At 35.9% G+C, this 15,987-nt stretch overlaps 1 protein-coding gene across 5 annotated transcripts in view; it reads left to right on the top strand.

Moving 5' to 3' along the window:
• LOC119792922 (anoctamin-4-like) overlaps positions 1-15,987 on the top strand; it is a 62,436-nt gene that overhangs the window by 17,789 nt on the left and 28,660 nt on the right. For all 5 annotated transcript variants that reach the window (XM_038299770.1, XM_038299769.1, XM_038299771.1 and 2 more), the window contains 12 exons: positions 4,525-4,725; positions 4,811-4,959; positions 5,058-5,207; positions 6,439-6,539; positions 8,340-8,384; positions 8,459-8,590; positions 8,699-8,805; positions 11,835-11,890; positions 12,015-12,136; positions 12,239-12,373; positions 12,513-12,609; positions 12,733-12,793. In XM_038299770.1, the coding sequence (XP_038155698.1) occupies positions 4,525-4,725; positions 4,811-4,959; positions 5,058-5,207; positions 6,439-6,539; positions 8,340-8,384; positions 8,459-8,590; positions 8,699-8,805; positions 11,835-11,890; positions 12,015-12,136; positions 12,239-12,373; positions 12,513-12,609; positions 12,733-12,793 (1,356 nt within the window). The remainder of the gene's footprint in view (positions 1-4,524; positions 4,726-4,810; positions 4,960-5,057; positions 5,208-6,438; positions 6,540-8,339; positions 8,385-8,458; positions 8,591-8,698; positions 8,806-11,834; positions 11,891-12,014; positions 12,137-12,238; positions 12,374-12,512; positions 12,610-12,732; positions 12,794-15,987) is intronic.

Here is a 15,987-nt window from a genome sequence, read left to right as displayed (position 1 = left end):
GCACATTGCATATGATAAATAGTTATTTAGTATATTTTATTCTCTTTTTGGGGGTTTTAATTTGACACAAAAGCCTTAATTAGCTTAAAGTACCTATGTTTGTGGGTACTGCTTTTATGCCTTGGATATAAGACTTAATTTTTTCCTAATTAAAATTTTCATAGTACATTGACAGCATTAAAGAACCAGCAAATGACGTAATACCACAGTTTAAAATGGTTTAGTAGGATATTTTCACCCTGAAGACAATCTTTAAAATAAATAAAAAAACATAAATGGAATTGGCTAAAGAGCCACAAGTCTATTGTAATTTCCCACTAATAACCTTTACTAACACCTACGCATTATGGATCGACAACTTAATAAAATAAATTCAGATCTGTCTTTACAAACTATATGTATATACAAACTTACAAGTAGATGACAGAGAAAGCGGTGAAACTGAGATCAGATTACCTTTTCTTTTATGTCTGTTCCTTTCAGTTCATGTGGCCTCAGATGTGGCTTGTGTTACACATTTGCAGTCGCACTGTTAAAGTTTGATGGTCACATTGTTTGACCTGTAACAGTGGGATGCAGGCTGGAAGCATAATGTACGCCAATATATAATGTCGTAGTCCCCTGACAGCTAACTTTTATAGGAAACAGTTCAATTTCCACTAATGAAAGTGGGAGTTGAGTTTTTGTGGTTCCAAAGGTATTTGGTGTCATTAATGCATTGAATAGTGGAAGTTAGAGCTTTATTTTGTAATCCTGTTTATAAAAACTTTTGTTATGTTAAGTGAAATGGTTCTTCCATCTTGAGGGTCATCAATACCTTATATATTTAGTAAAATGGACAAAAAAAATTTCTGATGTCTGTGAGAGTTACTATCCTCTAGAAACTGAGCAATCTCTGCCATTCTGTCTGAATCCCTTGAAAAAGTATTGCCATACTATTCCTTTATTTTTACAATTAAGACAAAAATCTAATCTTATAATTCTACTTTTTAACTAAAGTAAATAAAACACTTTCTGTTTTATTAGATCATTCACAGTGTTATTAATACTGCTAATGTTGCTAATTGTTCACACTTAACTATACAGATGCTTTTGTATCCACTGATGAAGATTCCCTCACCTCAGCAGACATAATGCTTGAAACTCAAAGTGAAACAGATGGAAAGGCCTATTTTTTGGTTCATGTAGTTAATTGTGCTACAGCTTTGTGCTACTCTAAAGCATTCCATCCAGAAAGGGTAAGGTAATGCATAAATTTAGGACAAATGTTATAAAAGATGAATAAGGAGCAATAGTGGCATCATAAACTGAGCAATGTCCTCTGTCCTGTTGTAGTAAAAGTGATCCCAAAATTAATGCACTATGATGGCATCAGAAGCAACACACAAACTTCAATGTTTCAGCTTAATTTCCCCTTGTTTTACCAATCCTAACACCTTTTTTTCTTTAATATTCCAGCTTACATGGTAAAATAGCTTACAATGTGACAGCAGCTTTAGCTTGCTCTTTGATTCAGCTCGGATTTAATTAGCTAAAACCCAGCAAAGCAGAACCCCATAAAAGAAGACTATGCTGAGCATTCGTTTCATGTCTTACTCTGCTGCATCCATGGGCTCCTGTGTTCCACGGCTTTCCCCAATTCTGACTCTCTTACTACATTTCAGCAGAAAAAAAAAAACAGCTGAGTCACACTAGTGTCACAATATATTCAGGCATCAAAAACTGCAGGTAAAAAAAAAAGAAAATGACTCGATTAGATTGAGTTAATTTAAGGCTTTTGGCTAGACTGAAAACAAATTAAATATATAGGTGTTACTCTGGTTGAAAGAAAACTATTATAATAGAAATAAAAAAAAAAAACATTAAGACAGAGGGCCTTTTGAAGCGGTAGACCACTTATAAAAAAACTGTACATATTTTGCTCTTCGGGAAATAGATTTTATGCACATTTTTAATAGGGATCCACATTTATCCACTTGTCCTGAAGCCAAATATGGATTACCACTGATTCCTATACGTTGGGATACCGGAGATCTTTAATGTTATTATTGCCATTACCATTCATATATTTTTCCAGGGGCTGTAAATGCATCTGTATGCATTTATATATATATATATAGATATACACATATATATATATATATACATATATATATATAGATATATATATAGATATACACACACACATATATATATATATATATATATATATATATATATATATATATATATATATATATATATATATATATATATATATATATATATATATATATATTTTAAAGCTGAACTATAAGAGCAGAAAATTAGTAAATCTTTTTAAGAGGAGAAAGAAGTAAGACCTGATTGGCCTTATTGGTTAAATCCAGGAATACCTGTCCATAAAGGGTTTATTTAATTCTCTCTGCTTTTTGTGCTTTTAAGCTCTTTTAACTGCAGTGAGTTGATATAGGAAAACTGCAGTACATGTATTGTGCATTATGAATAAAACTGTCTTGTTTTTCATTATTAGTGATGTGCAAGTTTACCAGAAGATTATGAATATATTAAATAGCTAGATTTGGAAGTTATAGTAATTCAAATCGAGGGTCAAATGAATGATTATTAGTTGAATGATTATAACTGTAATTTGCTTACTCAGCAAGTTTCTTGAGATTATGTTTGACATTATAAAGAGACGTGTATGTGTTTTAATAAACACAATTATATTACCATTAATGAACACAGTAATCTCTTCCCTTATTTGGGAAATTTTCCTAAGAAGCGATTCTTGCAGGCTGCTTTGTCATGATGGGTACTCTAAGAGTGACCCAATTATGCAAAACACCACTGACGGACACAGGAATAAAAGTTCAACAAGTTTATTTGAACACAAGCACACTGATAATACTGGTTCTGGTTCGGGCCTGGATACTGGTTCACCGGAGTCTGCGTGAGAGACAGTTCAGTTAGCGTTGCACGTTGGAGCTTGCTTTCTTGATTATAACTGATTGTACCTTGAGGGTTCCTGTGGTTAGCTTTGGGAGGGTCACTGTTGGATCTGGAGAGGAGTTGATCAGCAGAGTCCGCTTGCTGCTTCAGCGTCTTACATCTAGTACTGAGCAGACCTTGGCTTTGGGTTTTCCAGCTCTTAGTCCTGAGCTGCATGGAAGTTCACTGTGGTTCTTCGGGTTTGGCTCTGAGGGTCGGCTCGGCAGGTTAACTCTTCCAGAGCTTCACAGAGGAGAAACTGGTTTCCTGGAAGATAGAGACAACGGTTAGAATCCAGGCTGGATTCAAAGTCACAAAGATTCACTGAGAGTCTAGGCTTAGGCGCTGACCAACTGGATCAACACTGCGGCGTTGAGGCAAGGTCTGAAGACAGCTTATGTAGTGGATCCTCTGATGATCTGATGGGCTGCAGCTGTGCAGGAGGCTCACTCAGAAGGATCCACGGCGGACTCTGCTGGAGGAAGGTGGAACTTCTCCAGCTCCCAACATGCTTATTTTTAGTCTTCCCTGGCTAAAAGTTATTGTGCTCTTTCATAACATCAGATGTTCCAAAAAGTATGCTGAATTATTGTCCGCATCTCTAGATCTTACCAAGATTTCAAAAATAAGGTAAAAAAAAAAAAGTCTTATATAATTTATTTTGTTTCAGGAGTTCTTTTATACTTATAATTAATGTTCCATCACTGCCTTGTAAAAGAACCATACATTGTGGCAATATTAACAATCTAGACAAAAACAAAGAAAAATATACATTTTAGATTCGTCTGTCCCGAAAAACTTATTCCAAAACTTCTGGTCCTTTGCAAAAAATGCTTTAGTCTGTATTTCTGAACCTCCTATAAAAGATAAGTAAGAGGTATTTAATGATAAAAGAAAACCGCCTTTTTATTTATTTGTTTATAAAAAGAAAACAACAAACCTGCTCGATTATCCAAGGTCCAATTATCCTTTTTAGAAGCACTGGTCCTTATAAAATTGAATCCACCCTGTAGGTTAGTGATCTGTCTCCCAGTGTTCAAACTCACAAGAAGCAGATATATTGCATTCTTTTCCTGTTATAAAGGACAAAATATGCTACAAAATAGGCAAAATCTCTACTACAGTGTTTCTGGTTGATTGTTTCTGCATTGTCCTCTTGTTGATCCTGTAGAGACGGACGGTTAACCGTCTCCTTGGTGTGCCCTGATAGACATTCTGGACCAGCACAATGGAAAAATGTTGCTTCGTATTTGGTGGATTAGCTGGTAGCCATTTTTGTTTCCTCAGCATGAAGGAATAAAGCTGCACAGTTAACAAAAAAATAAAACCCTGAATGCATGTCTAAGAATAGGGATGATATTTAGAACCAGTATAATGGAATGGAATAGAATAAATATTCTATTTCTCTTTAAAGCAGAGAGAAGTGCTTTTATAACTCTGAATCCCTTCATATCAAAAGAACAAAGCACATAGTGTTTATAATTTTCTATTTTTTGTCCCATAAGGGCAAGGCACAAAGAAAAACTCCGGGTGAGCTTCCTTGTGTTTTTGCAGATGTGAGTTTGTCCCTACATGGATCTGAGCCCAAGCAGCAGAGCCCCCACCAACACAGAGAGCTGCTGCAGCCCTCTGCCTCTGGTTACCAGCCAGCAGACAGACCTCTCGTTTTTCTGTACTGTGAGAGGGAGGACGTCATGAAGGAGACCTCGGCTGAAACCTCGGATTCCAGCATTCAAGGCAATGTCCCTCAACTGGGTGAGAGTTTGAGTCGAGCATGAAAAATGAAAAATGGGGATCTTCTTTAACAGGTCATTTTATTTTCTTATTTATCATAAATTAGCTGTGAAGGGCATTAATGTGGTGCTACAGAAAGAAACATCAGATGGCATCAGCAGCCCATCCAGAGATGATGACGCTACCCTTCAGAACCCTGGAACTCACAGCAGCATCCTTGATGAAAACAGCAAATCACAATTAGACATCCCAGAGGTACAGCACCCTGCCAGTAAGATAAAATGAATAAATGAATAAGAAAAACTATTTCCAACAGAATTAGAAAAATTGTCTCTGTGACTTTTTGTCCATAGAGGAGTGCGAAATCCACTGGTCTTTGCTTCAGCGATGGAAAAAGTCTCATAGACTACATCCTGGTTTACAGGAAGTCCAGCTCCCAGTCTGAGAAGAGGGAGATATTTGAGCGGAACATCCGTGCTGAAGGGTTGCGCTTGGAAAAAGAGGTAAAAAAAATAAAAGAAAACCTTTTTATCACAAGAACTTTTGACAAGAGCTTAGTTTATTTATGTAGCACTGATTCACAACAAATGCTTTCTGAAGGAACTTAACAGAGACTATTTTTATCATACAGTCAAACTGGTCAAAAATCTATCAAAGGAAAGCCAGCTGATTGCAACTAATTCATTAACTTTGCATCATTTATTCCTCCTCGTTGTAGTATGTGTTGAGAGTAGATATTCTCTAGCATTTTTTCAGTGACTCTACAGCAATCCCTCACACCGAGCATGCATACAGCAACAGTAGAGAGAAACAAACCTCCCTTTTAACACGAAGAGATCTTAAGCAGAACCAGGCCCAGTGCGAGCGGCTTTCTGCTGAGGCCGAATGGGGAGTTTAAGAACAAAGATGCAGCCATTACAAAAGGAACATAGAAGCAATAATCTTTTGCAAAAGATCAAAAATAAATAATCCATGAATACTTTCTATGTTGGAAAAGATAACAGCTAACTAGGTCCATAAGTGGCTCTGCCTAGAAAAGAAACAGTTAAGCAGATGAACTCTTCTCTTAGGCTTTTCATATAAATAGGAAATAAAGAGAGCACATACAGTTAGTCTCCATAAACCCTGAGCGCAGGGGAGAGAAACAGGACTAAACACAGAAAAACAGACACAACACTTTTATTTTATTTAAAGTTGTTGGTGACAGAACCCCAGTTTTTGACTTCCTCCAGGATGATCTCACAGCCAAATAGGATCAGGTAAGGCTACTGTGATGATAAAATAACAGAGAATATAAAGTTATGGTTTTAAATAACAAAAATGGCAAATTGGTAAAAAGAAATATAATGAATCAGAATGATAAAAAGTGGTCCCTTTGTCCTCCACCAGTCTAAGCCTATAGCTACATAAGCTAAAAGATCTACCTCCCATGTCTTTTAGAGATTCTAAAACCATTGTATCTGTGATCAGTGTTACCAAATATATTTTGCTTGAAAGCAGCCAATCAGCATCAGGTTCATAGTAGAGGCATAAAACTACATAAAAGTATTGTATAATGGAATAAACAGGAGAAGATGGATGGAGTGTGATAGAAATTTAAGGACCTAAAGTGCTGAGATGAGTACAATATGCATGGTGCTGTGTTAGAGGAGACATTCCTGAGCAACCTGGGGAAAAGTAGCTGTCCTGGGTGCTGAAATTGTTTTCTCCATGTCTGTTTTCCACCCTGCACAGGCTTGTTTAACAAACAGCGATGTGATTTTCCTGAAACTGCATGCACCGTGGGATGTTCTCTGTCGCTATGCAGAGCTCATGAATATCCGAATGCCTTTCAGGTGAGTTTTTTTATTTTCATTGAAACTGTTTTTTCAATCACCTCTTGCCATAAAAGTTAATGTGAGAAACTAGTCACTCTGCACAAAATTTTTAGTTAAATTTTTTTATTACCTTTCGTCCCCAGAAAATGTCAACTTAGACACTTGATCTCAAAACATCTTTGTTTTTTTAATAGAAAATCCATGTCTTGATTAAATATTTATATTTGGCCATTAAAGATAAAGTCATAAAACTTTTGAGGAAGAAGTTGATTTAAATTTTGGGCTGAAATGGGTCTTCTGAAAGGGACACCAACCGTAAGCATGATACCTGATTAGTTACAAAGGGGCTTAAGTTTAACAAAGTCATTGTTTAGCAGCCATCATATCCAGGGATGGAGGACTCAAGAACAAACTTTGTCACAGAAGAAGATGCCTCTTTCTTGAGTTCTGTCTTGTATTATTGGTTTAAAAAATTTTGTTGGGATCGTCCAAAAGCCTGTAGTTACTCAGAAATAGAACCTGACTTTTGCTTCAGGTCCACATCAGTAAAAAAGGAGCAAACTAAATTTCAAGCCAAATTGACTTAAGTAATGTGAATATAGCTGCATGCTGCCATTTCAAGTAAAAGAAAAAAAAATATTTTAAAGAAAATTCCTTATGCACTCTGTGTAGCATCAGAAAAATATCAATAATAATATATCATCTGGTCTTTGACCAAAGAATGCATTTTTATCCATCCAGCTAACCAGCCGTTAGCGTAGAGTAAGCAAACACTGTGCAGGCGTTAAACAAATGCCTTTTTTTCCCCTAGCATATTCAGTCTTATTAAAATAAATCATAATGTACCAATTTATCCAAGTTTTACAAAAAAAGTGCTTTACAGTACTATTAATAAACACTCTTTCTGATCAGTAATGATATATGTCAGACTATGTTTTTAAAAGTACATTTTAAATTAGTAAGTATCAATGCATTGTTGCTTTCAAGAACTTGTTAGCTTGATCTAGAATCAGAAGAAGAGCCAGAAGTCTTTATTTGTCATTGTTCCTCAAGTGTACAACAAAATGTTTCAGCAGCTCAAAACAATATAAAACAATACAGTACAGGCAAATTGTCCAAAAAAAGGAAAAAATATTACAAAAACAATATAAAAGGACTGTGCAGTTATAGAGAAAAATATTTATACACAAGAATATTTGCACAGATTGTGGTATGGGGCATTAGAATGTTGTGCTTATACAGTTATGTAGAAATTGTTTCTTATTTAATATGAATAAGTAGCATTAATTGGACAAGTAATCATTCTTAGATTAATTTTGTGCTATAAAATGTTATCTTTTTTTAGGGGAAAAAAAAACAATATTCCCAAATTCAAATTCTAAAGATTCAACCTTTCTCTTGGTGTTGTGGATTCTATCTTGGTCTTGGCCTTGGAGGTTCCGACCTTGACAATCTCTGATTGCAACGTTCTGATCTCAGTGCAATAGAAGATCTGTGGGAAGACCTTAAAACCAGGTTCACCATTCTTGTGTGGAAGAATGGGACAAAATTCCAGCAAGCTATAGTTAGAGGCATTTGTACAAGTGATTGGATTTAAAAGCTATTTGACAAACATTTGGAAATGTTTCTAAACTTTCTAAATTAAAAGAAAAAAATGTACTGTTCAAACCCAGGAAAATGTTTTTTAATAAAAGTAGAAGGTTCCTGTTGAATGGAAACATCTAGTTTTAACCAGGAATAGTTAAATTAGGTTAGTATGATACTGTATCCCTGAGCTTATTAAGCTTCTTCTAAACCTTTTGTTGCCATTTTTTATAGGAGGAAGATCTTTTGCATGCACAGAAGACACAAGTTTTTGAGCAGGTAGGACTGCAACTGCAGGAACCTCTAACCAGTTTTCAACCCAGTTACTCCAGTTGATCAAACTTCTTTTGCAGAATGGAGAAGCGCATCAACAAGTTTCGCGGATGGCTTCCCCGCAAGCCTATGAAGTTTGATGATGACACCCTGCCCTACTTAGAGGAGAACGAAAGCTTTACAGCCCCCTTCAGTCGATCAAGAATCCATCAGTGAGCTTGTTTTGACTGTTTTTAATTTGGTGCTCTAGAAATATTTCTGATGCATTTTTAAAGTGAAGCCGCATATAGACGGATGTCCATCACTCTTTTTTCCGTCAGTTTCATCATCCACAACAAAGACACGTTCTTCAACAATGCCACCAGAAGTCGGATCGTACATCACATCCTTCAAAGGGTCAGATATGAGGAGGGGAAGAATAAAATGGGTGAGTGGATGGATGGATGGATGGATGGATGGATGGATGGACGGACGGACGGACGGACGGACGGACCACAGTGTTGATTTACTGTTGACCTGTATGGTGCTCTAGAGTCTCTCAAGAGCAAGGGATATAACAAAGAACTATTTAGTTTATCGCCTTGCTCTTCTCATTCAGTTGATTTTGGTTTATGTTTTTACAACCTGCAACTCAGTGGTCATCCATCACACATTGACTAACTGCTCGAATAGGTCGACCACTATGGCGATTCGCTTTCAGAAATTACAGAGCCTGAAAGAAGGGCCCAAAACCACATGTAGCTGTTTAACTTTCCTTCTGTGGCTACTTTACACAATTTAAGAAATTAACGGACAGAAGAGAGAAGTTTTAAATTGGAACAAATGGTTGACATTTCTTAAAACAAAAGCGACAGGAACATTTTTCATTATTTTTAATCATTTTTCTGCAGATAGGGCAGAGTCGGGTAGTTGCATTCACATTGTTACATTTACTTGAATAACTTTCTGATGCAAGTTTATGTTTGCAAGTAGTTTTACTGCACCATACTTTTTAATTTTGCCCAGGTACTATTATTATGAAGTATCACTACTCTTGCCCGAGTAAAATCTTTGGCCTCTCTATCGACTGTGAGTAACTTTACTGAAAAAAGAAGAAGCACATTTAAACTTAAAACACAGGGAAACTATTTAAGTTTAACAAAAAAAAGTATTCCCTTTTTACAAAATCATTTTTGTTTTATTGTTACTTTTATCTTATGATACTCTTATGACCTGGAGGTTATCAAGGTAATATACAGTAAAAAAGTGTAATTGCCTTTGGAGGTTGTTTTCCTTGTTCCATCATGTATCCTTAAGATACATTACTTACATACTTTAGAGCAGCGGTCCCCAACCTTTTTTGCACCACGGACCGCTATATGTCAGACAATATTTGATACGACTGGCATAAAATCAAATACAAACAGCATAAAAATAAAACAACAAGCCGGTCCCATCTAGGCGTAATCGGAGACAATGACACACGAAGTGTGCTCCTGATGTCCAGTCTGCTCCGTAGCTTTGTTTTGGTCGCTGTAACCGCAGAAAATCCCGCTTCACAAAGATAGCATGTTATAGATAGGATGAGTCTTGAACTGAATTAACCTGTGTCAAGAGGCACAGATGCACTGACTGATGTAATTGGGAGAGAATACCTCAATTTTTTATATTTTTCAAAATAAAACATCACTCAGACTCTGATCGTCGATAAATTTTATATATATATATATATATATATATATATATATATATATATATATATATATATATATATATATATATATATATATATATATATATATATATATATATATATGTGTAAAACACAGAAATATATATATATATATTAGGGCTGGGCGATATAGAAAAAAAGCTTATCGATAAAAAAAAATGCATATTGATCGATCTAGATAATTATTGAAAAGATTTGAAACCATATTTTATGTGCAGCTCTGCCTGGACTTTTTATAATATTGCTAAATGATTTAATTTTAATAAAAAACACAAACACAGACTTCGAATTAAATCTTTATTTAACCAACTTTTTTTACCATAACAGAATTGTTTTAAAGAAAAATAACTTAAGAGACCTGAGTTATGTTATTAAATACTAACAAAGAATAAACTAAAGTGACCAAAATAAATATAACAAATAAATAAATGCCCCCCCACCGCCGCCCCCGTTTCCTGCTTTAACCTGAGTTAGTACTTTGAAGTTTCTGGCCCCTCAGCATTTTTCTCTCAATCGTTAGAACTACGTGGGAAACTTCCCAGAACTGAAAATATATATATATTTTCCGAAGATTCCTCGGAGGAGAGCCGCGTCGGGGCCTACACAGCTCGTACTCCTGCGGCTGTGAGCGGCTGAGAGAGACGATAAAAAAAAAAAAAAAAAAAAAAAAGTTGGTTGTGTTATCAGGCTTCGTTTTCACTTGTTCCCGACACATTTTCCAGATGACTGTGGTTTGTTTTTTGTCCGAAATACTGCCAGACTGATGAACTACAAAAACCCTTTTTTGAAACAATTTCCTCCGCCTCTCCTTGCTGCGACGTCTTCATTGCTCTGTGTTGTGGTTTGAGAGGGCGGCGCTTGGTGACGGCGTGCCTGGGTCCGCGATTGTGATTGGTTGGGAGGAAGCAGTGACTAGCATAAACCTACATGCTAGGCTACAATGAGAAGGAAGGAAACTGTGTTTCTTTTTTATCGAACTTTTATCGACCCTCTTTTTTTCTATTGCGCCACACGTCTATCGATCGATATATATCGTTATTGAATTATCGCCCAGCCCTAATATATATATATATATATATATTTATATATATATATATATATATATATATATATATATATATACATATATATTCTTTTTTCTGTGCGGCCCGGTACCAAATGACCGACGGACCGGTACCGGTCCGCGGCCCGGTGGTTGGGGACCGCTCCTTTAGAGTACATTAGTTTGGTACTCTACCCACTTCTAAAATAATGTTGCTTTTTTTTCTTATGAGCCTCATATTTTATTTTGTTGTATAATTATTAAAATAACTCACTTAATTGGCTGCTATTCTATAAAAAATGATTGTTCCCTCATAGGGTTGTCACGATATAAAAATTTAAAACTCGTTTATCACACCTCAGAAAATACTTGATAATATTCTATACAAGGGGGAAAAATCCATTTAAAGGGATAAAAATACATATTTTAATTGTCAGCTGAACATTTTATATTTATAAATCAAACTCACCAAATCGGTTATTAACCCTTAAATTGCCTTTTTTTGAAGAGTAAAATGAAAAATAGGATAAATTTGGCCTGTGGGAAATAATATTTAACATTTGCTTAAAGTAAAAGTACCAGAATCTTGTAAGATCTCACCTGCTTAACAACTGCACTGAAAAAAAATTCCAGATAAAAAAGTACATTGCCTATCTGCAGCCTTACCATCTGACGCTCCATCATCTTTCTCTGCTGGTTGCAGGAATGAATCGTCTTCTGACCAATAACTCGTATGAAGCGGCTTTTCCTCTGCATGAGGTAATTACATCGACCTTCCTTCACAGCCCTTTATTTCCTGATTTGCACCACCTGTTTTTCATATCAGCAATACTCGCTGAGGTCAGCATGCTTGGAACTGTCCCTTTTTTTTTTACTGCACCAGGGCAGCTACCACAGCAAAAACTCCATCCGAACTCACGGAGCAGAGAACCATCGACACCTTCTGTATGAATGCTGGGCCTGGTGGGGGGTCTGGTACAAGTACCAACCTCTGGACCTCATCAGGTATGCAGCAAGTTAGATTTTATATTGAATTTAGAGGAAAACCTTAGAGCAGGCTGTAGTAGCATTAACCATAAACACTTTGTACTCCTACTGTTGTTTCAGGAGGTACTTTGGTGAGAAAATCGGCCTGTATTTCGCTTGGCTCGGCTGGTACACAGGGATGCTGTTCCCTGCTGCTCTTGTCGGTCTGCTTGTGTTTCTATACGGTGTTTTCACTCTGGAGCACTGTTCAGTCAGGTAAACACTGAAGCTCTATTTTTACATGTGCAACACCTTTCAGGAGTATTTATATCCCCAGAACTCATTCATATTTTACGCTTGATTTGACAAACAACCTTAATTTATAGTGGTAAATTTGGGTTTGGTGGTTTTTCAGCAAAGAAATCTGCCAGGCAACCGACACTATCATGTGTCCCATATGTGACCAGTACTGCCCCTACCTGAGGCTGTCTGACAGCTGCATCTATGCTAAGGTACTATCACTTTAGGCTCCCAAGCTTGTTAGAGTAATCTGGTATTTTAATTTAATGTTTAAAATGTACATATTTAAGCTACTTTTTGAGTGTTTGATGTTAGTTTCCTGTCTGTATTTTAAGGTCACCCATCTTTTTGACAACGGCGCAACGGTTTTCTTTGCTGTGTTCATGGCAGTTTGGGGTAAGTCCCTTTTAATTAATCAGTTAGATGTCATTTAGTGGGTTTTTTTTGTCTGCTTAGTTTACTGTAATGTAAGATATCTCATCTAGTTTGCAGGTTAAAAAATGTTTAAAAAAAAGGTATTAGACATGCAGTATCAGGTGAAAAGATTAAGACAATTGATGGAAAATTAACTCTCCTGTTAGATAATAGTCAACATATATTTTACATATATTATATATATATATTATAAATGGTTGATGATTTGTGTCCTAAAACTTTTATGTTGCATAAAAAAAAATAATATAACACAAATGGCTGTACATGAAATACGCCTTTAACCATTCATTGAGATTCTCTGTGATACATTCAAATCACATAATGTATTAATACATTTTTTATTTAAAATATTAAAAGAATCAAAATGAGACGATGAAAGAAAGTATTTACAGTTTTATGTTCTTGAACTAAAGCACAAAAAGTAAAACAAAAATGTCAGATAAAGTTTTTTCATAGCCAGTAGTTGATTTACAATCATTATTGTATCTCAAAATACACGTGAATCATTTCTGTACAATTTCTTCCACTGGTCTGTGTCTCTTTATATCCAGGGCAGATTGAAATCTTAATAATATTCTAAAATATGTATTATATTATAAGACTGGCCCCTCCGGTTTCTTTATTTTAGTTATTTTTTTTTTTTTTTTTCTATATGTATTAACTACACGATTTAAATATTGTGGAAGCTCCTTTATTAGTAAATTCTCTCAATACAACACAAAGTAATGGTGCATTTATACAACCAACTGTTATGGAATCTGGAACTAAACAGCTGAATTATATGCATTTTTTTTTACTTGTTTCTGCAAGTCTTTATTAAAACTCTTAAAATCTCCATGTTTCTTCCTCCCAGCTGTCCTATCTCTCTGCGCAGCATTGACACACAGCCAAAAGAAACAACAAAAAAAAACTCATCTGCAGCTGGATGACACAAAGTATGTAAATTAGGTGATGATGTCATATAGCGCCTTTTAGGACAGCCAATAACTACTTTTCTTGGCTTACATTAATTTCTTCAAATTAAGTCACTATACAGTCAGAGAAGTTTTAATAATTTTGATCAATTTTAGCATTTAGAATTCAGGTAAGAAGTTTTCTTGTGACTTCTGACATCCCTGATCGTCAGAGACATAGGTGGTAAAGGCTAGTTATAAAAGCTTATTATTGATTGACACTGGTGTAAGTGGAATTTCCCAATCAATACTTTTCCATTATGCAGTCAGCATGCATGTATATCTTTTAAAAGTATTTTCCTGCCTCTTTTCAATTTTTCAAATTTGATACAATGCATTTTTTTATGTCAACCAGGCGTCAAATGTAGACAGTAACACTGAATCACTTCCAGTTCAATTGAACAGATGCTACTGTACGAGGTCCCAGGGTACAGGTGGTGAAAGTGCAAATTCTGTTGGATGGTTGTAGTTTTCTACTGCAGAGGCTTTGGTATGTAATACAGCATCAGGGGAATTATTGTTGAAGAAATAAGTGTTCTGCTTATAACCCGCTGGGTAGAAGTATGGGAGCTCTGAAAGGAAACAAATGAGAAATTAGACAGATTATATTCTAAATGTGAAGTTATAATATCAAAAAATCTGGATGAAAAAATTAGGATTAAAATTCTCTGTGTGTAAAAAGTTTCAACATATTAAGAAACTAAACAAACACTTCATTCATATATAGTGCTTTACAAGACTTTTTACACACCAAACATTCCAAATTTTGTCACATTAAACCGATAAATCAAGGTACTTCAACTGATTTTTTTGTTTTTTGTTTTGACCAAAACACAAAAGAGCATAGCTGTGATGTCGAAGGGGGAATTATTCTTGGTTTTCACAATTGTACTTTGTATTTATATTCAGTCCCCTGAGTCAGCCATTAGTAAAACTAACTTTTAACAAATTAATAGCAACAGTTTCATACATTCACACATTGTTATTGTTAGCTAATGTTATGTCAAAAATAGTTAAAACTTGATCAGATTAAGGCCCCGTCCACACGAAGACGAACCCTGGCCTAAACGCACAAATTTTTCACCAAACCAGCCTCTCATCCACACGAAGCCGGCGTTTCGGGGGTCTGTAAACGATCATTTTTTTATTCAGCCTTCAGAGTGGGAAGATTCTGAAACGCCGTTTTCGCGTTTCCATCTTTACGCCCTAACCGCATATTTTTTTTTACACGCATGCGTCATAGCGTCGCCTCTACACACGCATGCGCGACCAGTATCACAACAACAATGGCGCCGTTGCTAATGCTACTCACCCTGCTGTCAGGCTTACAACAGAATCTTCTTCTTCTGGAATATCTCCAGGAAGAACAGAGCAATATCGACGACATAGTTCAGCACCTGAATTTCACTTAACCACGAAAATGGACCCGCAGGGCAACCATGTATAAATATTAGTGCACATGCCCAACATTTCGTCGCTTATTTTTGCTTTGGCACCACAGCGCCACTTACGGGCCTGGCATACATTTTGCAGCGTTTTCATGCATTCGTGTGGACGCTCACATTTATTTTACGTCTCCGTCTTTACGGCAAACGTTTTGGAAAATATCAGCGTTTCGTGTTCGTTTTGACTTCGTGTGGACGGGGCTTAAATGGAGAGTGTGAGCGATGATCGATTTGGAAGTTTTTTAAAGAGGCCCAATTAGATTTCGGCTTGACTTTGACTAGGCCATTGTGACATATATCCTTTGATCCAAATGATGTAATTGTAGCTCTAGCTGTATGTTGAAACATAAACATGTCTCTACATTAAAGGCATTTGATCAGTGGCGGCTCGTGGAGTTTTCTCCGGGGGGGGGGCTATAAATTCAAAATAGACGTATACCAAAAAAAAAACAGTCAAACGTATACTAAGTTATCACACTAGTATATTTATATGAATGCCTACAACAAAAAACATTATAAAAACAAAACAAAATTTCATGAACAGCTTTACATTTTGTACATAAATCTTTCCCTTCTGAGGCTTTGTAAAGGTAAATCTGTGTTTTGCATGGTCCAATATTGTGCCACAAACCTAAAAAATAATGAAGAAGCTTTTGGTCAGCTTTAAATTTTTTAATAAGCTTCACTTTTGCCATTCCGAATGAAGTAAGTCTGACTTCATCAATTTTGGTTCCAAGGATGTTCAGAGACGGAGGTT

This window comes from Cyprinodon tularosa, unplaced genomic scaffold (genome assembly GCF_016077235.1).
Source record: "Cyprinodon tularosa strain WSP-4 unplaced genomic scaffold, ASM1607723v1 ctg434, whole genome shotgun sequence".
Taxonomy (NCBI): Eukaryota; Metazoa; Chordata; class Actinopteri; order Cyprinodontiformes; family Cyprinodontidae; genus Cyprinodon; species Cyprinodon tularosa.
The sequence above is the reverse complement of the archived record's forward strand: the minus strand, read 5'-3'. Positions and strand labels throughout refer to the sequence as shown.